Here is a 27,840-nt window from a genome sequence, read left to right on the forward strand (position 1 = left end):
TGACCTATGCGTTAGAAAGAATGGTTCAGTACATCTAGGACACAGCGATTGCAATACAGTTATTGAATTTAGTGATAAAGGCAAGTCTACATTCAAAGCTTCCCGACATTCCTATTTCATTTGTGGCCATACAGCTTATATACGTTTACCTCCAGACTGGGATGGTACTTGTTACATTGCATTCCTACTGCCACCTGTTTTTCTAGCCCCACCTGATTACCATAGAAATTCTCATCTCATTCATGTTAGACCCAAGAGAGATCTCCCGATTGTCGATTACACAGAAACAACATGGGAACAATACACAGATTTCAATAAAGGATTCTTTCCTTATTTAGGAACTGTCTCAAACAGTAAACTGATACGTAAATTGACCAGAACCCTTGAAGCTGTAGTAAATGAAACTACTTTTGCCCTAGGTAACTTAACAGAAGAGCAGTCTGCTATGAGACTTGTCGTTCTTCAAAATCGTCTCGTCCTTGACGTCATCCTGGCAGATAGGGGCGGGGCTTGTAGAGTCATCGGATCCAGTTGTTGTGTTTTCATTCCAAATAACGCACCGTCAGTATACAGAGCCATAACTCGGCTCCACAAAATTGCAAGTCAGATACACCAAAATCCAGGCATTTGGACTTGGTCCGGTTGGCTCTGGAGCGTGATATCAGCCTGGGGATGGAAAGTCCTATCCTTCCTTGGAATAGCCCTACTCATAGTATTCAGTTGTTGCCTATGTCTACAATGTGGGCCAGCGATTTGCGGCTTGTGCGCCACATCATGTATTCCCCGTCCAAGTCCACGTTCTCGTGCCCGAATGAAAAAAGATGAACAAATGATGTTATATGAACAGATAGATGGACTCATGAAGATTGATATATCCTGAAGGGAACGTAGGGGACAAGGAGGGAATGAGGTAATTGAAATTTTTATGGTCAAGTATGTCCCCTAACGTGTACCCCAACGTCTCCATGTACGTGCTTAAAGTACATGTAATTTCCCTCCATGACCGAATATGAAGACGCAAATACATTTGCGTCCAACGTTAACATGTCCTCTTTCAGATCCACCATGAATGGATTGATAATTCAGTTCCTAACCATACCATGCCAACGTCTTTACATGGTACACTTTTACGTTTTCCTGGTTCTGCCGAGCTAGGCCCTGATTTCTGTCTCCGAGCCCTTTCTGCCTCCTGCCTCTGAAAAGCTGCAGCATGGACACGTATCCCTGACCTCTGCCTTACTTCTTGCCAAACGAAGCAGTGCCTGGCTCAACCCGGCCTGCCTGCCAAGACCGTATTTTGCCTTCAAGTTATCTGTTCAGCCTCCTCGAAGATACATTCCTGTCTAGTGATTTAGGTAAACATCTCCCCGTCTGCAGAGCAAAGAGCAAGCCTTCCTGTTGGCATGAACAAATCGCATTTATTTTTGCGATTCGGTATTTTTCCTTAATTGCGATTCATAATTTGCGAATCACAATTAAGGAAAACCCTTCCCATTGATTCCTATGGGCCAAAAGGCCCATAGGAATGTATTGGAAGGCATTCACATTTTGCGAATTTCAAATTGCGATTCGCGAAATGTGAATGCAATTTCAATAGTGCAGGGGGGGGTCCAAAGAACCCCTCCCTGCACCCCTGAAATGTAACTTTAAATGCAATTTACACACACACATGCCCCAAGGGCATGTGTGTGTGTAAATTAAAACTTTCAAAAATGCAATTTGTGCATATTTTAAAGTTTTCGGTAAATTAGCATGAAGTTCAACTTCATGCTAATTTACCACTTCCAAATTGAGAATTCGCAAATAAAAAATGATCATGCATTGCATTTAAGAAATCTGAAATTGCGATTTCTTAAATGCAATCGCAATTTTAGAAATCGCAACATGGTTGAGATTCCTAAAATTGCGAAATGCATGATGAATTCCAAATTAGTCAATTGCATTCGCAAACGGCCAAAAATTGCGATTCACACCGTTTGCAAATGCAATTGACTTTGATGCATGTGGGCAGTAGTCCCAGCATTTGGAGTATGGTTAAATTAGGAAGAAGTGCAAAAATCGGACCTGCGCACACTGCCACTAACAGAAATCTGACATATTGCCTAATTTATGTGTCTGAGCTGACCGTGACTGAATTAGACCGTCAAAGAAATGCACTCATTACAAGCATGTATCCAGTTCTTGCCGAGGGCCTGCCTAAGGCCAACCCGGAAGTATCCAGTAACTTGCCACCACCATTGGTTCCGACTAAAGTACGTCACCATAAGACCGCAGCAGATATTTTCCTTTCTTCCTATTTAGATGGTGTAGCTCCCGCATATACCAATGTACCCGTACAACCTGCTAATAATAATCTGCCACAGCATATTCCTGCTGATCAAGCCATGACCCCTCCACGTCAGCATATTCCCGCACCTGTTGTCACTTCCCCTACTGTTCCCTCTACTAATCCTTTTTCGACAGATGCAACCCAGGGTTCAATCCCGTTACATATGCCTGCCCCACAGTCAGGTTATGCTCATGCTTCCGCTTCGGGAGGTGCCGTAGGAGGCTACCACCGAACCCCGCCACAATTACATCGAGTGACAATGAGAGAATTAGCAATGCAGCGTACACCTAAAGCAAGCCCAGCCGAAAAGCTTAAAGAATATCTTACAGATTGTAGATATGATCCAGTACCTGGCAAGACAGGACCCATGATGTTAGCCTCATTACGTTCACGCCGTGTTACAGATTATCTGATGTTATTACCAGAAATGCCAGAACATCTAGACAACATATATCATTTTATTAGAACAGGAGAGAGGCCAGGTTGTGTTCGTGAAGCCATGGCGCATCAGAAAGTTGAGACACAAGGTTTAATATTGCGATTTTTGATTAATTGTTTGATAAGGGAACAAGACCAGCCAGGCTTTTCGCAAGAAGAGATGGAGGGATTGTCAAAATGGAGTCAGAATATTGCAGATTGTAAACATGATAAACAGAATTGCATAGATGTCATGACCAGAAAGATCCGTAAAGAAATAGTAGCAATACATGCCCGACGGGAGGCTGATAGGCCTCCCGAGTCAGACGATAAAGATACCTCAGAGGAGGAAGAACCAGAGAATACTACAGTAACTCAAGACCTGTTAGCGTATGTAGGTAGAGCGAAACCTCCTAAACAGTATCCTTTAAATAGTCCTTTTGACAGACCCATTCGTCTAGAAAGCAAGAAACGATACCTTTCCCCGATACCAGAGCAATGTTCTCTTGAACATATATTCCAAGTTACTGATAAAATCCTGAAAGAAAGAGTAGGTTATCATGAACTCAATACCTTACGTGATCAGGAACTAGCCCGGTCAGCAGTCCAATGGGCCGGGGATGACAGTATATATAAAGATGATCTAGTAGTGCAAACGTTTTTAAATCTTACTCCAGAAGAACAGCGACTAGCTGGTATATACATGACTCAACATCTTATTGTACAGTATGAAAACCAACAGTCTGACCCAGGTCCGCTGTATAATCTATTGCAAGACTTACTCCTGAGAAGATGGAGAGGCCTAGGTACCGATTTAATTGATATCATTTTAGAACAACGTCACAAATATAGTACGTTCCTGACTCCACGTCTTGTTTCAGTTCCACCCCCAGTTAGACAGCCATATCACCTAGACAGACAGAATCCTTTACGAGAAGTACACCCAATCCGGAAGCCAGATGATACGCTTGAACGTGTATTTGTATACACTCCTTTGACTAAAATGGAATTATTGGAAATGAAGAAAATTGTACCTTGTCACGATAAAGACCCTGCAGGGTTCCACCGTGAATTGAAAGATATGTTACTTATGGGCGATTACACATATTCAGACATTCTTAAAATGTTAAAAGTATTATTGCCAGCGGGGATTTACGAAAAACTGAAAGAGAAGGATTGGGAGGTGGGAGATAAAAAGATTAATTGGACCGAATTAGAAGATGAAGAAAAAGGACGTACCTCAGGTTTAGGTCTTGGGGACAAAACTAAAGCATTACCAGGATTGTTAGTACAGGTTTTGCCTAGATTATTGACAGTCAAGAAGGAAGATTGGGATGCAATTTCAGCCTGCAAACAGAAACCAGACGAGGACACTAGTGATTTTTATTCTAGATTCGAGAAATGTTTTATTATTAATAGTGGCCTGAAAACAAGTAGCGAGTCATTCCCACATCTTTTCGTAACCAAATTAGTTGAGAATTCCTTACCCCAGGTTAAGAACAGAGTATTGAAAGTCGAAAGTACATGGCAAGCAAATACGCCTTCCCAAATGTTACAAATGTTACAGTACCACCAGAATAGAATCAGAGAGGAACACGATCATGAACAGAGACGCATGAAAGACACTAAAATGAAAGTATTAGTTGCCCAGTCTGTTCCAGCAGATGGTCAGAAGAGGGGTAACACGCAGAACACACAGACTAGTCGTCCTACAGGTCCTGTTAAAGGAAATTGCAATTATTGCAAACAGCCAGGTCATTTTATTAGTGATTGTGCCGTTCTGAAACATAATATTGCTACAGGCAAAACGAAAGAAAGACCACGTCAGCCTAGGCCAGAATATGTTCAACAGAATATTCCACAGAATCCGCAATCTGCTCCACAACATGTTCAGCAACAGACCGTAGCGGTACCACAGCCCCAGCCCATTGCCGCAACACAACACGTTACACAGCAGATGTACCAGTATGCACAGTCAGAGTATCCAGATTACCAACAGTATTCATGAAACAGCCTAGAGAGGGAAGTGGGTTTGCCTCTCATCGAGATTCCTGTAGATCAAGACGGTCCTTATGTACATAGTCAGGTATTAGGAAAAGACAGAAAATTTTTGATTGATACAGGGGCAAGCAGAACTACCATTAGTCATGACGAGGTTCCAGGGGCACCCCTCTCAGGCTCACAGAATGTTTCCCTTGGATTTTCAGGAAAACCTATTGTTAATGAAGTATCAAAACCAGTTCCCCTTGCAGTTGGTCCATTGTCCCGTACTACAGATTTATTGCTTACGAAGTCATGTCCAGAAAACCTGCTAGGTATTAAAACGCTGAAAGCTCTAGGAGCTGTAATATGTTGTTCTCCGGAAGGAGTGAGATTGTTTTTACGTGACTTCAAGGGTCACTATGTGTTGAGAGATTTTGATCCCCGATTACAGAATGTACCACAGCATTTATGGGCACAAGGTCCGACTGATGTAGGTTGTATGCATATCACACCATATCGTGTCACACTCAAGCCAGGAGTTGTTCTGCCCAGAATCCGACAATACAAATTGCCACCTGAGGCTGTAGCAGCCTTATTGAAAATCATTGACAAGCTTATTGCTCAAGGAGTAGTTGTAGAAACGGACTCCAATATTTGTAATTCTCCAATCATTCCGATTCTCAAATGTACTGATCCAAATGCACCTCCTGTATATCGTCTAGTGATTGACCTTAGAGAGCTTAACAAATGTATCATACCTCAGTTTCCAGTGGTCCCAGATATTTCGTCCCTATTGACTGCTATTGATTCCGAAGCGGCGTTCTTTACTGTAATCGATCTTAAGAATGCCTTCTTTAGTGTTCCCATTGATCCGGAAAGCCAGTACCTTTTCGGATTCAGTTTAAATGGCCGAAGCTTTAAATTTGCACGTGCACCTCAAGGGTTCACGGAAAGTCCGAGTATCTATAGTCAAGCATTGAAAAGACAACTTGACAGTATCCACATGCATGTTAACACTGCCCTACTTCAGTACGTCGATGATCTATTGATCACCGCTCGAAGTGAACAAGAATGTGAACAAGCATCTCTGACAGTCCTATATTTTCTGGCCGACAAGGGACACAAATTGTCTCCTTCGAAGCTGCAATTCTGTGTTCAGCAAGTTGTGTACCTTGGTCACTTGCTGTCCAAGAGGGGGAGACAGCTTACACCTGACCGCATTCAGTTAATTGTACATATGCCACAACCCAAGACACAAAAAGAAGTACGGGCCTTTATAGGCCTCACCTCTTACTGTAGACAATGGATCCCTCAGTACGCATATCTAGCCAAGCCTCTTATACAGTTGACAACCCAGGAGGCAGCGACATCGACTGTCCTCCCTTGGACTCAGGAACATACACAAGCTTTTGACGACTTGAAGAAAGCCCTATGTCAAGCACCTGTTTTAGCAACACCATGTTACAGCAAGCCTTTTACACTTTTTGTCACAGAACGCGAAGGTACTGCATTGTCAGTACTCACTCAAGATCAAGCAGGTTCACACAAGCCATGTGCTTATTTTTCTAGTACATTAGACCCAGTAGCCCAGGCTCTGCCTGCGTGCTTGAAATCAGTTGCAGCAACAGCTCTAGCAATTAGACAAAGCGATTCCATAGTATTAGGACACCAATTGACAGTACAGGTTCCACATTCCGTGGAAGTTCTTTTAAACCGAACACAGACTCAGCACTTGACTATAGCACGACTGACAGGTTATGAATTGACATTATTCCAGCCACACATAGAAATCAGACGCTGCAACACACTGAATCCTGCTACACTTTTACCGTTAAGTACAATAGACCCTATGGCACATGACTGTGTGGAAGTCATTAACACTGTGACGAAGCCCAGACAAGACTTGACAGATATCGCATTACCAGATCCAGACCTGACACTTTATGTGGATGGTTCATGTATGAGAACAAGTACAGGAGAGTTAGTGGCCGCATATGCAGTGACCACTGAAACTGAAGTCATAGAAACACATCGTATTGACACACTGTCTGCTCAAGCAGCAGAGCTCATCGCTCTGACCCAAGCCTGTATTCGAGCCAAGAACCTGACAGTTAACATATACACAGATTCCCGTTATGCATTCGGAGTTGTACACGACTTCGGAGTCCTTTGGCAAGAAAGAGGCTTTTTAACTTCCCACGGTGCCAAGATACAGCACGGTCCCCTCATTCAAGCTCTATTAGAAGCAATACATTTGCCTACAGCCATAGCCATCATGAAGTGTAAAGCACATACGAAAGTCACAGATACCATTTCCCAGGGTAACGACCTGGCAGATCGAACAGCCAAACATACAGCACAGACTCATACTCATACGACTGATATGACAAAGACAGTAGTTCCAACACATTGCATGACAGTTAGGGATCCCGCACTAGATGTAATTGACATACAGACACATGCTACCCCAGATGAAATCAAGAAATGGACAGAACTAGGAGGGATCCAGACAGAACAGGGATGGATGACGAAGAGAAAAGCCACATGGTTTCTCCCCGACTCTATGGTCCAAGTTATCATTAACACAGCACATAGTCCTGCACATTTAGGAGAAAAAGCTATGTTAGACAGTATTCAAAACCTTTGGTTCAATAAGCATTTACGAGCAGCAGCAAAACAGAAAGTGCGTACTTGCATGATCTGTTGTCAGTTCAACCCAGGTAAAGGCATTCCCGTAGAGCAAGGTGGATTTCACCCTCCTGATCACCCCTTTGAAGTCCTTCAGATGTATCATATCCAGATGGACCGTTGTCGAGGATTCAAGTATGTCCTCGTAGTTGTATGTGCACTTTCCCGATGGACAGAAGCATATCCAGTCCCAGATTACACTGCCGTGACCACTGCCAAGCAGTTGGTTCGCGAATTTTTCCCGAGGTTTGGTTTGCCTCGTATCGTGTATTCAGATAACGGACAGCCATTCTCGTCCGAGCTCATGAAGCAGGTTTCCCTTTTGTTAGGGTACCAATGGAAGTTCCACTGTGTTCGGCATCCCGAAGCAGCTGGATTAGTAGAGAGACACAATCAGACTCTGAAAACACGTCTTGCCAAGGTCTGTGCAGAAAAAGGAGTAGACTGGATAGTAGCCCTTCCAGTTGCTCTCTTCTATATGCGAATGGTAGCCCATTCTAGGACAGGGCTATCCCCGTATGAGGTGGTTTTTGGCCGGCCACCGAATATGTGGGGGACGCCTCTGCCCCGTAAATTAACCGATGTTGACAGTAATATGCTGACAGATTACCTTGCTTCCTTGATGTCTGCACTACAATCATGTCGTTCACAGGTCGCAGCAGCCTTTCCAGACAACACTGAGGTGAAGCCACACAAGATCGTCCCTGGTGACTACGTGTACGTCCGTAATTTTGAACGGTCGAGCCCTCTGGAGCCCCTTTGGAAGGAGCCGAAGATCGTTTTAATGACTACAAGGACTGCAGTGAAACTCGAGGGCAGAAAAAATTGGCTCCACTCGAGCCATGTCAAGAAATGTTATGGACTTCCGCCTAAAACAGTTTCCCAGGACTGCCGCATTCCAATCATTGATACTAAACTCCCCCTGGTAGAGAAAACTCCGTCCCAGGAGTACAAATTAAAGTTGAGGTCTAGTAAGCCAGACAGTTTAATTGTTTAAGTCCCCCCCTGGGTGAAGCGGTTAGACAGGTTCCTGACATGTACAAGCTAGACCCACATAGTGAGAGAGATAGACAGGAGATCAAGAAACAGAAATATTGCAAGAATCTCCGAAGCAGATGTATTGTTACTTTACTTGTCATGTTTTTTCTGAGTCTTACGATTATATGCCTAAGCTATATGTTACATGTATATTTTCCTATACAAGCACATTCTTCTTTCAATGACACTGCAGACCACACCTTTAGTGATCTGCCCCCGCACGAACTTTCTTATCGACTTGCACTGCGTAACAATTCTTTCATCCGTATGTTACATCATTCTCACCAGACCAGCAATGCCACTAATTGCTGGGTATGTGGCCGACTCCCTCCCTATCAGCAAATGACGGGAGCCTTGCCTCTATTTCCTTACCCGTTTACACATAATGGTTCATGTGGTGCATGGTTTACATTAATGTCCTTGTTAGACAGTAAGTCCAAAGTTTCCCAAGGTAATTGGATATGGGGAGACCTGAATACAGTTATGAATAAGGCATGTTTCCCTGACAAGGAGGGTCTTCCCCAAATGACAGGTACCGATCTAGAAAACGAAGTATATGGATTAGGTAATTTTACACTTAGCCTCATGATTTTGAATGTTCAGTCAGAAACTAGTTCGAACTTACCATCAATATCAGTTTTGCCAGTGAAAGGTGACCTATGCGTTAGAAAGAATGGTTCAGTACATCTAGGACACAGCGATTGCAATACAGTTATTGAATTTAGTGATAAAGGCAAGTCTACATTCAAAGCTTCCCGACATTCCTATTTCATTTGTGGCCATACAGCTTATATACGTTTACCTCCAGACTGGGATGGTACTTGTTACATTGCATTCCTACTGCCACCTGTTTTTCTAGCCCCACCTGATTACCATAGAAATTCTCATCTCATTCATGTTAGACCCAAGAGAGATCTCCCGATTGTCGATTACACAGAAACAACATGGGAACAATACACAGATTTCAATAAAGGATTCTTTCCTTATTTAGGAACTGTCTCAAACAGTAAACTGATACGTAAATTGACCAGAACCCTTGAAGCTGTAGTAAATGAAACTACTTTTGCCCTAGGTAACTTAACAGAAGAGCAGTCTGCTATGAGACTTGTCGTTCTTCAAAATCGTCTCGTCCTTGACGTCATCCTGGCAGATAGGGGCGGGGCTTGTAGAGTCATCGGATCCAGTTGTTGTGTTTTCATTCCAAATAACGCACCGTCAGTATACAGAGCCATAACTCGGCTCCACAAAATTGCAAGTCAGATACACCAAAATCCAGGCATTTGGACTTGGTCCGGTTGGCTCTGGAGCGTGATATCAGCCTGGGGATGGAAAGTCCTATCCTTCCTTGGAATAGCCCTACTCATAGTATTCAGTTGTTGCCTATGTCTACAATGTGGGCCAGCGATTTGCGGCTTGTGCGCCACATCATGTATTCCCCGTCCAAGTCCACGTTCTCGTGCCCGAATGAAAAAAGATGAACAAATGATGTTATATGAACAGATAGATGGACTCATGAAGGTTGATATATCCTGAAGGGAACGTAGGGGACAAGGAGGGAATGAGGTAATTGAAATTTTTATGGTCAAGTATGTCCCCTAACGTGTACCCCAACGTCTCCATGTACGTGCTTAAAGTACATGTAATTTCCCTCCATGACCGAATATGAAGACGCAAATACATTTGCGTCCAACGTTAACATGTCCTCTTTCAGATCCACCATGAATGGATTGATAATTCAGTTCCTAACCATACCATGCCAACGTCTTTACATGGTACACTTTTACGTTTTCCTGGTTCTGCCGAGCTAGGCCCTGATTTCTGTCTCCGAGCCCTTTCTGCCTCCTGCCTCTGAAAAGCTGCAGCATGGACACGTATCCCTGACCTCTGCCTTACTTCTTGCCAAACGAAGCAGTGCCTGGCTCAACCCGGCCTGCCTGCCAAGACCGTATTTTGCCTTCAAGTTATCTGTTCAGCCTCCTCGAAGATACATTCCTGTCTAGTGATTTAGGTAAACATCTCCCCGTCTGCAGAGCAAAGAGCAAGCCTTCCTGTTGGCATGAACAAATCGCATTTATTTTTGCGATTCGGTATTTTTCCTTAATTGCGATTCATAATTTGCGAATCACAATTAAGGAAAACCCTTCCCATTGATTCCTATGGGCCAAAAGGCCCATAGGAATGTATGGGAAGGCATTCACATTTTGCGAATTTCAAATTGCGATTCGCGAAATGTGAATGCAATTTCAATAGTGCAGGGGGGGGTCCAAAGAACCCCTCCCTGCACCCCTGAAATGTAACTTTAAATGCAATTTACACACACACATGCCCCAAGGGCATGTGTGTGTGTAAATTAAAACTTTCAAAAATGCAATTTGTGCATATTTTAAAGTTTTCGGTAAATTAGCATGAAGTTCAACTTCATGCTAATTTACCACTTCCAAATTGAGAATTCGCAAATAAAAAATGATCATGCATTGCATTTAAGAAATCTGAAATTGCGATTTCTTAAATGCAATCGCAATTTTAGAAATCGCAACATGGTTGAGATTCCTAAAATTGCGAAATGCATGATGAATTCCAAATTAGTCAATTGCATTCGCAAACGGCCAAAAATTGCGATTCACACCGTTTGCAAATGCAATTGACTTTGATGCATGTGGGCAGTAGTCCCAGCATTTGGAGTATGGTTAAATTAGGAAGAAGTGCAAAAATCGGACCTGCGCACACTGCCACTAACAGAAATCTGACATATTGCCTAATTTATGTGTCTGAGCTGAATAGTCGCAAGGCGGCATAGGATGCGATCCCGTGGAGGTCTCCTTTCTTCAATAGTCAGCACACTTGGAAAGGTGAGGGTTGTTTAGTCGCTTGGACCACTTGGAGTGACACAGAGGGTATGCTTGTCTCTGTATGTGATACAGGGACCGCTTGGACCCCTGGGCAAGATACAGATGGTATGCTTGATCCGTGGGTGTGATACAGGGGTGGGACGTGAACGCTTGGACAACTGCGCGTGACACAGACTGTACGCTTAAGCTCTGGGTGTGATATAGGGCCATCATCTCAATCATAATTTTTTATTCTAAAGGAGTTTTTCTAGTGCTATTGGTTTGTTAACACTGGTAGCATCTGAAATTCACTTGGACCACTAGGTGTGAAATTGGGTGCAATTTGGACATTCTGGAAAAATTCAGGCCTTGGAGAGTAAGTACTGCTTGTGTTTGACCAAGGAGGGCATGCAGTTGCCATGTTGACCCTTCTTGTCCTCTTAAATTGTTGCTATCTTTGTCCCTGAGCTGATATTGACAGGCTATCAGGCTCACTTAGTTCCACGCAACCCCTCCCCCTGTCATTGAGCGGCATGCACTGGGAGGGGTCTAAAGGTTGTTGGTCAAAGTCATAATTGTTTCCTCTGCCACTTTTCTCTCTTCTATTTTCATTGTGGTTTGCAGTTGATGCAATTTTTCTTGATGTTGTTGTGCTGATAAATTATTGCAACTGTGTTTCACATTGAATGTTATGTCTTGTTAACGTTTCTATGTGCGCATGAAGAAATTGTCACCTTTCAGATTTGCTATTCCACTGCTAAAAGTACAATTCACAATGTTTTGGATTAATCACTGCACTTTGTAAATTTAAATGTACAGGTATTTATATAGCGCAAATCACCAACCGGTCTCTAAGCGCTTGCTTAGGGAATCCATCCTGGTATTCGCCTGTGAGATAACCCCAACAGGGTATCCGCAAGGTGAAAGCCAGGCATCCCGCCACGAGGGGCCGTTGTGGAGATTAGGCAAGCTATTGCCCAGAGTCGCAGAGTGTGAAACCCATGAATCAAGTTGGCACCGGAGCGAGAATTGTCGAGTCCATGGACATTTTAGGACTCAAGACCCCGCCGAGCCGGGAATTGAACCCTGGTCCCGGGCTGACCTGTGCTTCCAGGTCTTCCTCCTCTAACCGGTGAGCCACACTTCTCCACTTTCTTATAGGTTGTTACCCTTTATATACTTTGTTTTATGTACTGTGAAAGTTCGTTTGATGCATCTTGTCCTAATGCTGAGCTTGTGGTAAAGTAGTTATTGCCAGAATAATCCCTTGTACATATTTTTTCAACAATCCGAGTAGAATTTAGGAGTATCTAAAAGCTTTGAGAAGTTAGAAGCGCACTATATCCCTTAAAAATTTCCCACCCCATCACGGAGTTGCCTTTGAACCACATGAAAACTTGATCCCTCACGCAGGCTTCAAAGCAAAATACATTTTGCTGCGAATGGCACGCGCACACTAAGACAGATACATTCCCCTGGCCATAGGGGGGAAAAGTCAACACCAGCATAATAGAACACACAAGGACACACATTTGGACCAAATACCTAGGACAGAAAACGACTAGAAGAAAGGCACTGTTAGAATTTTGGGCTATGTTTGAGGTGGCCCTGACCTACAATTCTGTCCAAGATCCTGCAAGCAAAGCATCTGTGCCACTCCCACCATACACAGGCACAGAGGTGCTCTCTCTAATGCCTGTCATCCCTGCTGTTACTGCACTGGGTTACACTGATCCACCAGTCGAGGGGGCTGAGGGGCCCCTCACCGGGCTGCAAACCCCTCGATCTAGTACAGGAAGGTTGTTAAATCGCCAAACCCAGCCAATTCCATCCTCATCCCTGTTTGGTGCTAGGATTTCCCAAAGTTTGCCCCCCCATCCATCGTATGCAGCCCTTCAAGCCTCAATGGCGCAGGAAGCCTGCACTCCACCACGTCCGGTGGAGCGCTCTCAGGTAACTTGGAGGTTTGTAGCCATATTGGATAGTGATGCCACCATTGGGAGGGGGAAGAGGTCCAGGTCCTCTGGGGTCTGATACTGAGCGGGGTGACGCAGGGTATACCCCCAGGGTATGTCCAGGGAGCGGAAGAAACAACAGGAAGTGAGCTGAAGGACACGTTCTTACAAATAAAAACCATATGCAGCACTGGCAAAGCAGGCAGCCTAGGTGGAAGTTAGAAGAGAGGCATGGGTTGAGAGTAGAGAGAGAGAGAGCTCTTGCATGAGAGGTGCAAAGGGAGAAGAGAACCATGCACCCTCCCCTGGAGGAGGGCAGAACTAGGTCCTGGGCTCCTTAGTGAGTGGAGCCCAAAGTAGCACCTGAAGGGAGGACCCTATAGGGAACACAAACACCACCAGATTGTAAGCGTAGGAGATGAGCTGACCAAGAATTAAGAGAACAGGGTAGCCTGATCTAAATTAAGACATAGGAGAAGCAGAATTGCACCTCTATGCGCACATGTGAAGAGCAGCGACGGGGACTTCTGCCGCTCCCCCTGAACTCGCCCAGTCAAACAAGCTGACCCCTAGAGTGATAGTATCTAGAGAAGAGGGCGAGGTATTTGCATGACCATTTGTCACCTGTCCAAGGATTTTCGGGGCCCTGGGCAAATGGGAATGTGCAAGGCTTCTGAAATTTACATAAGTGACCTTCTGATCTCGGTGAAGCTGCTTTGTGCAGACTCCACCTGAGCCGCTGCTCCTCCTCTCAGCCACCCAAGCACCTCTTGTACAGCCCATTTCGGATTGAAGGTGTGAGAATTGCTTGGGGCGGAGTTAAACCTGTGTGGGCTAAAGTGCTGACAGTGGGCACCCTGCGGAGTCTCTGAATGGGGAGCCTGAGAGGTATCCCCCTCCCCTAGGCCTTCCCACACCATTCCTTAGAGGCCCCAGGAGGGTGCCCCCTAGAGCTCAATTGTAAAGAGATGCATTTATTTCACTTTGATCGGCTGGGGTACAGAAGGACTGGTGGGGTGTTGCCATTGTGCGGGCCCTATCCTGGTATGCATAGTGCGAGGCCCTGGGCAGCTACCCACATTGCCTATGCCTAGCGCTGGCCCTGCTTGCTAGACAGCTGGACCAAAAAGGAAGGCCAGGGTGACAGATTTGAAGTGTAGGACATGGCCATCATAGAAAACTGCATCTTATACACAGGGGGAGATTCTATGTGGAACTTCCCCTGCATGCAGGAATGCCTGAGAAGATGGGAGCGCTATGTTGGAGAAAAGCCAGTGGAACGGCTCCACGCCAAAACATCCTCATTACAGAAAGGCACGTCAGGGACATCTTTATGCCATGGGCTCGGATGGACAAAGAAGGGCTCAGGACCAGACTGCCCCCTTTGATGGGCGAGGCAGAAAAATGGATCTCCTGTTTAAATAAAAACACTGCAGGTATAAACCTAGCGATAAGGGATGTCAAAAGTCTGCTGAGCAGCCTCATCGGTGAGCAGACTAACACAGTGGTTTCCCGAGCCCGCATTCCACCAGTCATGCTGACCTACACCAAGCATGACAGGGCCGCATATAATTCATTTAGACACCCTCGAGGGGACCGCGTTGACTGCAACAGTGCAAAAAGCACCAGTCTTGAATGAAGCTGTGCCAACGAACCTCAGAGAGTTTTGACCCAGTCCTAGCGGCAGAGGTCAGGGGTGCTGGCAGCATCCATAGTTCAGAGAGTGCTAATACTGTCACCAAATGGGCAACATGGCCTACCAATGTGACCTAAAGTAGTACCATGACCAAAGATCGATAGGCTTGGGCCAGTCCCTGCAAAATCCCCATCCACAAAACCAAGCCCAGATCAAGCACAGCACATTCAGCCACATGGAAATCAGTCATCAAACACACTACCGCAACAAGGACCAGGTGGTTGGCCAAACACATGGCAACAGCATCAGGCAGGAAACCCAGCCCAGTAAGCACCGGGGCCACAGCCAAGGCAGGGAGGGGTGACTGTCTGAGGAGGCAATGCTTTCATGTAACCACTCATGTCCAAATATGCAGTTAATTCAAATCCCCAATATGACACATCCATTTCACCACAACTTCAGAAAACTCACCACAGCAATAAAGACTAGTGACACAGCATTAAGAGAAAACTGAAGCCTTTACATGCGGTCAGGAAGAACTCAGGGCTGCCATATGTTTCGGTCGATCGAGAATCTGTGCTAAAATCCGCCACTTGGCTGCCCACAGGGGTTTAGGCCCCACTCTGCTGCTAGTCACCCTATCTATCTCCCCCAGGGAGAGGGCAGCCTGATAAGGGGGTAGGGCAGACTCTGACCAGTAAATAAAACAGGCACACAGGTTCGTTCGTCCAAGTCCAATTGGGAAGGGTTCCTATTAGGAGATTGAAATGATCCCATTATGGCCTCCAGCCAGTGGCCCCCACCCTTTCAGTTCCTGCACAAGGCAACACTCCGATGCCGGAATCCAACATTTCTGTGCACTTTGGATAATGGTATCCCCCTTATAACTCCATCGTCCACGCACAAGTAAGCAACAATGTGGCACCAAGACAGTAGGGAATTTCACCAGGGCGATCAGCCACCTGAGTTTGTTACTCACAGTACGACAAGTCCCAGACGTGCATCTGACTTCCGACCTTAAATGGATGTGCTAGTTGCCCCGGGAGACTGGACTACCCACTCTGGTGGGATTTTTAACCCAAATAATGTAGATATACTCTCACCCCTGGATGATTCGCATCTACCAGTCTTTACACCTTTAAAGCCAATATCCATTGAAGAAGTCACCCTAGCTATAGAAGAAACTGAAGATGGCGAAGCCCTGGCCCCAGATGGGGTCCCATTTGATGCCTTTAAATCCTGAACAGCCCTATGGGTGCCAATTTTAACCCAAGTCTGCAATGCAGCAGCACTAAGCCATTTCCCACTTACATGGAGTGACGTCATTAATGTACTGATAATCAGTAAATACACCATAGCACGTGATGAGTGACATTTCAATGACTAGGAGTGACACTGTCTCGCCAGCAAAATCAAGCAATGAAGATGAGAGAAACATAAACATAAAAAATTACACCCATTTGAGCAACGAGAAACAAAATTAACTGCTGCAACGCATAAGAAATATAAACAACTTCCATTTATCAGTCTATAGTCAAATTTGCAGATAAAGCAGACTGAACAACCTTCTTAATTTAATTAAAATCAGCTAAGTGACTTGCAGACTCACAGCGACATGAGCAGTAAGCATGGTTGCATTGGAAAGCTAAGAGTGGGAAACACACATTTAGGTCAAAGCTAGGTAGGCAGCTGTATTTTATGGAAAGGCACTGTGATTAACCGGATCCACACTTTATACATACAACTGGGTGAGCAGTTCACCTATGTTTGCACTGTCCATTCCCATTAATTGAAATGGTCGAAATTCTTTGCTTTTTAACCCCTTGTGTATTGTTGATGAGCCCAGCTCGTCATGAGGGACAGTTGAGCTGCCCTCATGACGAGCTGAGCTCGTCACAGCACGTGGAACGTTCGCACGCGGGGATAATTACCCCGCTGTGCTGAACGTTCTAAAAATGGGTGTTGTGTGTCACGAGGGGAGCTCCGCTGTGCCTCATGACGATCCGAGCTCATCAACAGCACAGCGGCGCAGCGCGCAGCCCCCTCCCCCCGCACAGGGGGGGAAAACACCCCGCAGCCAAGGGGTTAAGAAGATGCCCTAATAAATCGAAAGTAATCTGTGCCCTTTAATTGGACACCTTGAATAAACTGGACACAGCCTACACTATTAAACAAGATGCTCTAATAAATATTTGTTCCCTATGGCAGGGGGTTTGCTGTGCTGTGCTAGCTGATCTAGCCGGGGTGGGCAGGCTGAGGGTTTCTGAATTGAGTACATGTAGAATCCACCTTCATGTGCTGCTTCTGACTTTTTTTCCCTCTGCTTGTGAGGAAGAGAGACCTTTCGCTGAGAAGAAACAGGGGGGGGCTCCATTACAAGAAATAAAAAAGGCCACAAGATACTTCAGAGCCACTTTTCCAATGCTCCTCAGAGGACACCCGAGACGCAGCGGAAAACAGGCCATGAGGTGACAGCAATGTAAAATAAACACTGACCTGACTCGGAACACGGACAAAGGCAATTGGGGGGGCCCTGCTGGCTGCTAGCAACGACTTTGCTGGGTACCGTCACGGACTGACTGGCTCAGTCCCACAGCAATGATTCTGTAGCTCAGCCCTGATTGCACACATGTAGCCATGATGACGCCGGAGGAATTGGATGCGGGAGCTGCCCCCGGATACCACAAGCGTGCAAGCTCTATCAAAAGTAAGCCTTATTGTTTGCCGCTGCCAACCAAGGGGTCGGGTTCACGATAGCCCAAGCAGCCAACTTTGAACTGCGTGGCGGCCCTCTGTGGTACTGAAAATTCTGAACCTGTGTTTTAAATATCATGATTCTGTTATGAATTTGGTAACAGCAGACCGTAAACAGTGAGTTCAGCAAGTGCGAGTGTTTTCGTCATGTTACACCAATGGATTCACTGTGTATTTGAAGGTTTTGTTTTGAACCCTCGGGTTCCATCTTGTGCATAGCAGCCATTTTATGGATTGCCCTTACAGTAGGCCCTCACCATGGCAGAACAAGTATTTAAGGACATAACCTTAGCATGGGTTTGTGCTGACTCCTGCATGACCTGGGCGAGCTGAGTCCACTGCCCCAAGCCAAACCTGTTCGGCTAGCTCCTTTCCCAGTGGCCGAATGAGATTAGCATCCAGCTGCACATGCCGTAAACCTTTTCATCACATACAAACTATGTCTAATCTTACACACACCTGTCTCTGTTTCTTTCTTTATGGCTTGCTTTACGATGGGGAGGTGCCCGTTTTTATTAGGGGTCCGTCGATATCTGATGGAAACACTGGACCTTGCCGGATAGTTAATTATGGTCTAAACAAACTGAAATATGGGCTTGTCATCATGACTCTGCTTTTTCTTTGTAATGAAAATATGTGAATGATCAACTGTAAAATAAGGAATGTTTGCCTAGGGCATAATAAATAGTATAAAAGGTCTGTGCCGAGACCATTCAGGAGGCTACCTCATTCAGTTGCTTTAGGTGTGACTGGGCGACGTAGCCTCACAATTAATTGTAATAAAGATGTATTTTCATATTTCAGATTCTCTGTTGATTTCTTTGCTGCTTTTGAATGGACTACTTATTGGTAAGACCCCTGAGAAGAAGTCTGATGATTTTAGGTACTTCACCACCCGCTCCCGCCGCAGGAAGCTGGAGCCAGACCCGCCTAAAGTTATTTGTCAATTAAGACACTGGGTAGCAATTGGGCTCGAACCCATCCTCCTCTGATGTCAGGGATATTGCGGCGCTGTCGGGTGTACTTGTAACATTGATGCACACCACTCTCTGTGCAGCTGAACTGAGTTATTGCTGAGCCAAAGAGCCCCCAAGCCTACCAGCAGCAGTGCACAATGGGTGCTGCCACTGCAGCTTGTATGGTGCTTTATAAATATAGCAACGCTCTCAGCTTCACAGCTGAGGCACTATAATGCGTAACTTTGCATTTCAGTGCGGTGATGCGGATCACCACACTGAAATGCGTTAGTCTAACGCCGAATGCATGGCATTTGGCACAGCTGACTAACAGTACTACTTTGCAGATTCAGGAGAACTCTTTCTATATAGGTTTTTGGCAGTCCCATGTTCGACCCCAACCTATATTACCCATGACGAATTGGATGTACTTCACTTAGAAGATTAAATCCATTTCAGCACAGTGACCAAATGGCATAGTATCTGGAGAAAGATGGGTACCAAGTTTACCAGAGACATAATTAGGGATCCCATGGTTGCTATATGTGAACAACTTATTGCAGGAAATTGAAGATAATATTAACTTCACAGCCCCCATCAGCGTCCATTATTCTTATCAAAGAGACTCATCATCCATTTCCAAGAGGCTTTTACATTTGTATGTCATTTGAATGATACTTATACTTGCCGTGCACTCTTGACCTACATTAAGTCCGCAAACAGGAGACTGAAATCAATCACTCATTTCTAAAAACTACGCCATGAGGAAGTGTAAAATACGATTTGGATTGCTACACCTCGGCAGAATGGCTTTCATTTTATTTTGTATATTTGTGTCCCTTTTTGATTTTATCCTTTGTGAGTACTTGCACTTTAGTCAGGTTATCCTTTGATTCCAAATGTTCTAAATCATGCCAGTGATGTAATGTCTGATGCAATTTACTGACTGTTTTATCTAATTATTTGTTTATGACTATGGTCCCATATGAGAGAGTTGCTATTAATATATTTTTCGTTTTGATGTTTTATTGCTTTTATGGATTCTCGGTATAATCTGAGTAAAGATTGATTTGACTGTTAATTGCAGTTATAAATCGCACACTGTAAAATCAAGTAGTGCTCAGCAGTTGTCACTCTATGTAAGGACATAAAAAAATAGGTTTGCCTTGGTATAAATTAAGTTATAATCATTCCCTTGTACACATTCATTCATCTTAAAGGAAGTCATATTCTAAAAATTGTTTGAAAAAACGTAAAAGTTTGAGATTGTCTCATGTTCTAAGTCCTTGGAGAGAGCGCGGCAATAATTAGTCCCCATAATCAAATACCTGGATGACTGACTCTTAGCTAATCAATTTCCATTGAACTCAGCTTTCACTCCAGACAGTAGTGCTGAGTTGTCTCGTGCACATATTTGGGAACCAGGACAGTTAATACTTAACAGGAAGCACACAAGCTTAAACATGGTTCTGCATCAGAAATGGAATAAATTACATAAAGGTACAAACAGATCTACTACTGTAGACGTTCTGACTGTACTTGAGTTGTACAATCCCTGCTTCTGAGTGGACCCCTTAAACACACTATCTGTGTCGATTCCCGAGTTGCACCATGTCTGCTTCTTGGTGAACCCTTTACTCAGGGATGTACGATTATGCTTGGCGTGCTCTCCTGACGACCCTAGGAGGATCCACCATTCTTTCTTCATATTAACATACCGACCAGACTAAAGATGTCAATTGAACAAGGCAATAATGGCAGCTGTATGCAAAATCAATCTTATCTCTCCAACATGCTACACGCCACGCTTTAGCACAAATACAAGTTTGCTGCAAACAGTTGGAAGCACACCTCTGAGAAATACGAAACACACCAATAATGTTCCCACATAGATGATCCCAAATAAACAACACTCTGCCCTCCTGCCTAGCAAGTGGAGGGTCACTTACTTGAGTATTCAGAAAGCACTTTAGGTCTTCTAAAGAATACGGATAATTATATCAAAAATGGTAATACGATACAATACAAGAGAGGAGAGGAGAGGAGCAACGAAGCCAGACGGGCACAGCATACCAATTACAAGCCCAACTGAGTTTGTAGTTGAACAGATTTTTTATTTTAAACACCTGCATCCCGGTCTACACTTTTTCCATTGTAAATTGTGCATTGATGAGCGCCATCAGGGAGAAGTATGGTAATTGCTGGGAAAAAGGGCAGAATTGTCTTTAACAACTTTAAATGATTTTTTAAACTGATTTAACTGTTGCTTCATTCTGGACCTTACCCCAAAAATTGGCATCCAAAGTGGCACCAAATTCTTGGCTTTCGTCTTAATTTCCACCATGGAGCTACCACTATAGGCAGGACACCAAAATTATGAGTCATTGTGATTTAATACCTGTGAGTGACTAATTACTCGGGAAGTAAACTCCCAACGCATCAATATGAGGCACAAGGCAATACAATACCTGTGAAAAGAATTTTGTACGGAATCATTGACAAAAATTGAATCTGTTTTGCAAAATGGAAGTCTCTCTCATGACTACAGGCATTACATACATATGTATTCATTTCAGGTTATACGTGTCAATTGTTCTACATTTTTGTAATAATTTGACAAAATCATAATTTTGTATAATGGTGCACACATGTTGAAGGGTCAGTAACTAACATGAACTTTGATTTGGATTCTTTTGTAGGTGCACCAAAACTATTATCATGGCTCTTTTTTTTTCTTCCTGCGGTAAAACCTCTATTTTTGTTATGATTGTTCTCGGTTCTCTTACAAGCTAATTGATTCAGTTCTGCACCTGACGAGGTGGGAGGTATATAAACAGTGAGTTGTTTCAACCAACTACTTCTCTCTTGCAGCACCTTTCCCTGCAGCACGCCCACCCCTACCCCTCGATAGTCATTGTATTGCTACTTATCACACTTCTACTTCTGCTGGTCCACACTAAGTGGCTTATTTACAACAGAATGCCGGAGCGCTCTGTTACACCATGATTGGAAATGATGCATCCGACATTCTGAAAATACAAGGATGTGCCGTATTTACACAGGGCACCCCTGCGTTTCCCCTAGCGCGGGCGCTAAATTGGCTGCCTAGCCCCAACGCAGGCACCCTTGAACCATTGGTGCCTGCGTTGCAGAGAATTATTGTTCATGTGCAGGAAGGTGCACATATAGAAGTTGCAACTCGTCATTTTCTAATGATTGCTTATGTGCAGGAAGGGACACCTTGCTTATGGGCAGGAAGGGACACCTTCCTGCACATGAAAAATCACTACTGCTGATTTGCTCTCTCTATGTGTGCTGCAGAATGTGGAGCACATAGAAACAGCACAAACGTGGAGAAATTAATATTTTCTCCTTGTTGCACCAGTTCAAGACCAGGTTTTCCCTGGTCTTATTTTTGGTGCTGCCTCATATTTACGCCAACAAGCTGTCTCTCAGAAGTCACTGTGTGCCGGACCGTTGCTGCTCGTATTCTCTGCCGAGAACACGCCAGCCCGTGCGGCGGCCGCCGCCTCCCACGCGCTCAATTCGAATAACTTACCACGTCAAAAAAGATTGTAGATCTACACACCGAACAACTGATCACGGCCGGCACCGCGTCCTTGTTCAGCGGTAACTTCGCCCTCTGTCAAGGGAGTGACCCCTCCACCTCACAAATAAGTGACAACAACCCCCCAGTCCATGTCCTGAGGAGAACCCGTCGAATGGTATTGGGTTCGAAACGCGTCGACGTTTTCACCTCCAAGATACCAAATTGTTAGGGCACGCTAGGATTCAACTAAAACACACTTTGGAATTGTTTAACTGTTCCTATGTTGTTCCTAGCCTAAGCACCTGATGTGGTATCTACTGTGTATCTTGTGATGGTTGTAACAAGGAGGTTTCTTTCAAACACAATAGTCCCCTTGTCTATTTCATATCCAGGATTGGAGCCTCTGTAAAGTGATTAACTTGAGGCCTTTCTATAGTTGTCAATGTTATTTATGTATGACAATTTCTTTGTTTACACACTGTTTTGATAATTTTCTCCCAGTTCTCTGAATTTGTATTTGTATTTTGTTATGAATGTTGTGTTGTATCTTTTGATGCCAAAGAATTTCCTGCACGAAATATTTTATAAAAAATAAGTCAATCAACACAAATGGTTGTCCAACCCAGTGATTTATTACACTAGGTCTGTGTACTTTGACGCTAATTCAATACTGCCCGTCCATTGCTTTGTTTTCCCCGTATTTACACAGGGCACCCCTGCGTTTCCCCTAGCGCGGGCGCTAAATTGGCTGCCTAGCCCCAACGCAGGCACCCTTGAACCATTGGTGCCTGCGTTGCAGAGAATTATTGTTCATGTGCAGGAAGGTGCACATATAGAAGTTGCAACTCGTCATTTTCTAATGATTGCTTATGTGCAGGAAGGGACACCTTGCTTATGGGCAGGAAGGGACACCTTCCTGCACATGAAAAATCACTACTGCTGATTTGCTCTTTCTATGTGTGCTGCAGAATGTGGAGCACATAGAAACAGCACAAACGTGGAGAAATTAATATTTTCTCCTTGTTGCACCAGTTTAAGACCAGGTTTTCCCTGGTCTTATTTTTGGTGCTGCCTCATATTTACGCCAGCCTTGTAAATAGGGGGCAGTGTCAAAAAGCAATGGATGTTACGGCGGAACGCCCATTGCAACACCCATTGTGCGCTCCTTTCACCCTAAATGCTGCTTGAAAGGGACATTATTTCCAAGGCGACGTTAAGCCAAGTTAACCCCTTCGCTGCTGGGTGTTATCCCCCCGCTGTGCGGGGGGGGAGGGGGCGCGCGCGGCACCCCCATGCTGGTGACGAGCTGAGTTCGTCACAGCCACACCAGTTTTTAGAACGTTCAGCACAGCGGGGAAATTAGCCCTGCGTACGACCGTTTCAACGGCCGCGACGAGCTGAGCTCGTCATGAGTACAGCTCAGCTGTACTCCATGACGAGCTGAGCTCGTCACCAGCATGGATGGTGTTAAGTGTGTTTATAGGCTAAGCCGGTTGAATACATTTTTTACATTCTGCTGTTACACCTAGCCATCAAAATTCAGTTATGGGGAATTGTAAGCTTTCTAATATTATAATATCAGACATTAACAATATCTCAGTAGGTAACACGTTGGTTCTTTACTGTGTCACTTAAGTGATCTTTTTATATTTTATATAGTAAGTTATGGTGATAATGTGAGCGCTTCAAAATCTGCTGGGTTCTTCTTAAAGTACGTTATTTCTTCTTTAAAGCAACCTGTGACAAGCAACCCCCTTAATCAGTTTGCCACACTTGGAGCCCCACTCATGCTTGACCCATTTAGACGGAAGTTAGATAAGTTGATGTATAGGAGTATGAACAAGGTTACAACTCTCAACCCTTAAAGATTTTGTAGCTTGGGCTGTCATTTATTTGCCACTAGAGACACATTGGAGGTCGCACTGGACTAACTAGGCAGTGGGGGCGAGACACAGGGGTCACAGGGCTACGTGGAGAGTGGGGCACAGGAGGAGCAGCTAGGAACGAGGGGGTACTGGTGTCATGGGGCAGCGAGTGGCTCCAGAGATATGTGGCTATGAGTGGTGCACAGGATTGAAGTGGGAAAGGGCAAAGGAAGTAGAGGCTAGGTTGTTCCAGAGGAGTGGAGGAGGCATGGAGGTAGAGTTTGCTAGAGGCACAGCGCTACAGGAGGGAGAGAGCTAGAGAGACACAGCAATGGGGAAGGTGGTCAGAGGAGATGTGCGGAGGGACAGACAGAGCAGGGGGCGGAGCAGAGGTGACATGAGAGTGTGGAGTAGGGTTATCGAACACATCTTTTTTGCCTGCTGTTCAGCCTCCTTTAATTGGTCCTGAAGCAGCACAGTGTTAACAAAAACTTGGTCGTCCTTTTTTTCAAATTTTACAATTTCTGCACGGGCATTAGTAAAAAAATTTTAGTTTTTTTTTACAAAAATATGGATTTTGGAATTTTTTTTGATTAATACATTCTTTAGAATATATATATATATATATATATATATATATATATATATATATATATATATATATATATATATATATATATATATATATATATATATATATATATATATATATATATATATATGTGAACACTTTTTCTATTTCTATTTTTTTTACAGTGAATGTGCCTAGCCACACCATTGACATTCACGGACGATATTCTAACCGTGATAATATTGTACACTCACTGAACCAGTTCACAACTATATGTGTGTAATGAATGCATGAGCTGTGTGCAGTAAATTTAGAGATAACATTATATTTACTTTACTTTTGATGTGAGATGTGCAATGTGGGACCTCTGTCCGTAGCATACTGGAAAAAGCTTTGTGAAAACAGCCCAATTACTTTCACAGCATAGTGACCCAAAATCACATTCTCTGTACCAGACATAGTAATGTACCTGTTAGCTTTAGGTATGCTCATGACAATAATTTGCAGCAATGTCATAGTAAACAGCAATCATCCATTTTCACATAACCGAAATGGCCATTAGACATCCATAGAAACTAGCCCGAAGCAAGAAATCAGCTTCTTGCATGGGTTGACTTCACACAGGGCCTGCACCTTAATTTTCGGTATTTCTGGATTCTTACTGTGAGCGCTTAGAATTTAATGCAAATTGTCTAGATATTCTCTGAAGTAGTTTATGAGCTCACTCTCATGGAAAGCAAAGCCCAGCAGATGCAGAACGAAGTCGCCAAGACTTCTACGCATTGAGTTCAACTCAGTACTCCATCCACACTTTGCAGTAGGCCTTCAGCGGAACACCCTGAAAGGTAGACTTTTCATGCATTTAGAAACCGTCCACAATTTATCATATCACATTGCAGTCCACAGCATTGGCATTTCTTACACATTTAAGGTTATCGTCTCTTGAGCATAGAAAATCGAGCAAACATTCAGATTGCATAAGCAAATGTATCTAATGACGATTCCTCTCAGCAAGCTTTTCTAGAAGTGCATACACCATGCAAGGTATGATGGTATCATTCCCAGGGTCTTTGGCGCTGTAGCATGCATAGGTTCCCTCAAAGCCTTACTCTTGAATGGGAAGTCTGGAGTTTATCCCTTTTTGGCGCACTTAGACACCATCCTAAACTACACATCCTCACACTCTTCATCTACGAGCATTTTGACCTAAAAACGCGAATCGTTTCTTATGCAAAGGTAACTGATTGTCTTGGTTACTGTGCTTCTACTCATTGTTTTTTATGCTGTTTTACTGTTTTGCCTTCATTTAGCTTGTCATGGCTTCATCAGTTTTTTTGTTGACTAGTTGGATGAAGTCTTGCACAAAGCATAATAGCAATCAGGTAGTATGGGCAGCCCATTGTCTTTCTGATGCCAATATTTGACTGTGTTCCTGCACCTGATTCTACTATTTCTCAACTTGTGTTACTCAATTACAGTCCTTACTAATTACAGGTGCAAACATAACTCTTAATCACAGTCCACTGCAGTATAAGACTATTAGAATATTCAACCATATGATTTGATTAACTTTTTTAGGTTTGCAAATCATTTAGTAACAAATCATGGTTTTGATCACACTCGTGGGGGGAAACTGTTGTAGACTATAAATGAGTGTAATCCCTATAATGGTGTTCTAAACAACACTTGCAGAAAACGAAGGCTTGTAGACAACTGCTCCTATATTTGCATCTCCTTAGACCTTACAGCCACTTTGTGGTGTATTTTTTTGAGAAACGATGGTATTGGCCATCGATTTGGCGTGTGCTCATATCCCTTTTGGGGATCATAGACTCAGTAGAAGGCCCTGAGAGTGCCGCAGACTTTCTGCCAATCAAATTTAAGCAGATTCAAAGGTCATGGATGAGGTAACACTGCGAGGCATACAACCAATAAAATACGATTTTGACCTCAAAATGGTATCCAAAAGCTAGCTTGAAGAAAGTGACAGTAAATTAGTCTTCGATTTGCTGAGCTAGCATTTCATTTTAAATGTATTTATAACTGCTGACAGATTTATACCAAACCATAAAATATATTTATTCTGACTAATGCTCAGTCTTGAAGCAAGATTTAATGTACATTTGAATTAGTTTGTACCGATGTAGAGAGAAACTGCTTGATGTCCACTAATGCAAAGGAACCTGAGCTGATGCTATCAGAACTGACCCATTCAAGTTACAAAGAGCTTCCGGAGCAAAGCTGTGTTTCTATAGGCCAAGACAGTTCCTTCCACCACTTTCAGAGCATGCCCAGTGGCGGCATCTGTAGCCTTGGATGTCGCTATCTAACATGCATTATTTCCAACTACTGCACTCTGCTGTCCCTTATTGAGGAACAGTAGGGTTAGTATTTGTAAAAAAATCAAAAATAAATGTTAGTTATGTTTTACTATCGCCATCATTCAGGAAGATGATTCTCGTGGGTGTCCTTGGGCCGCAGCCCCATGCAAGCAGGCACCAAGCAACTTATGTATATAATAATAAAGAAATTATACTGACTAGCCGCAGCTAAACTCACCCTTTTGTACAGCCTATGGTCCACAAGGGGGCTTCAGACAACAAAACAACATCAAACATCTATTAGCAAAGAGGTAGCATTGAATAAAACTTGAATTGTATCAAATCAATACACAGAGCAGAAAACTAATGTGTTTCCTTGGCGGCGAATGCTGAACATTGGCTACTGAATCAAACTCCTATAATGTGGCAAACGCATAAAGAAAATCGAATGAGCTGCAAAATGTCAGAAAAGATGTAGACGAGAAGGGGGATATTGGATATTTCCACACCAAGTTACTCTGGTTAGTAGGGTTGTCTAACGTAGGTTAATGAATTCTGGATCCATTTCAAATTTTGAAAAAATCCCCCTTTTACAGGATTTACCTCAATTATTCTAAAAAGGGAAGTTTTGGCAGTCAGTGGTACTTCTGAAACCTTGGTATGGATCCAACCCTGCAGGACAAAATTGGACTTCTGTGATGTCAGTGCATTATTTGTGTCTGAGGTTGTAGGTGGTAGACACAGGCACTCATTTTTGGGAACCAGGATTTATTTATTTTATCATGAGACTTTGACACAGTGAGAGAAGAAAAGGAAGAAATAAGGAGGAAAAGAAACATGGGAAGCAGTGAAAAACAGAGAAAGCAGGGATAACGCACTTGCAAGAGGTCCGTGAGGAGACAGGAAGTGTAGGATGCTGAAGCAAGCCTATTTTTGTTATTCTACAACT

General features: G+C 43.9%; 1 protein-coding gene across 1 annotated transcript in view; it reads right to left on the reverse strand.

Annotated features, from left to right (window-relative positions):
• The window catches only part of LOC147711447 (calmodulin-binding transcription activator 1-like), a 1,194,547-nt gene that overhangs the window by 23,631 nt on the left and 1,143,076 nt on the right, over window positions 1-27,840 (reverse strand). The window contains exon 18 of the mRNA XM_086919489.1: window positions 27,130-27,160. Within this exon, the coding sequence (XP_086775615.1) occupies window positions 27,130-27,160 (31 nt within the window). The remainder of the gene's footprint in view (window positions 1-27,129; window positions 27,161-27,840) is intronic.

Source organism: Lissotriton vulgaris, chromosome 5 (assembly GCF_964263255.1).
Source record: "Lissotriton vulgaris chromosome 5, aLisVul1.2, whole genome shotgun sequence".
Classification (NCBI taxonomy): Eukaryota; Metazoa; Chordata; class Amphibia; order Caudata; family Salamandridae; genus Lissotriton; species Lissotriton vulgaris.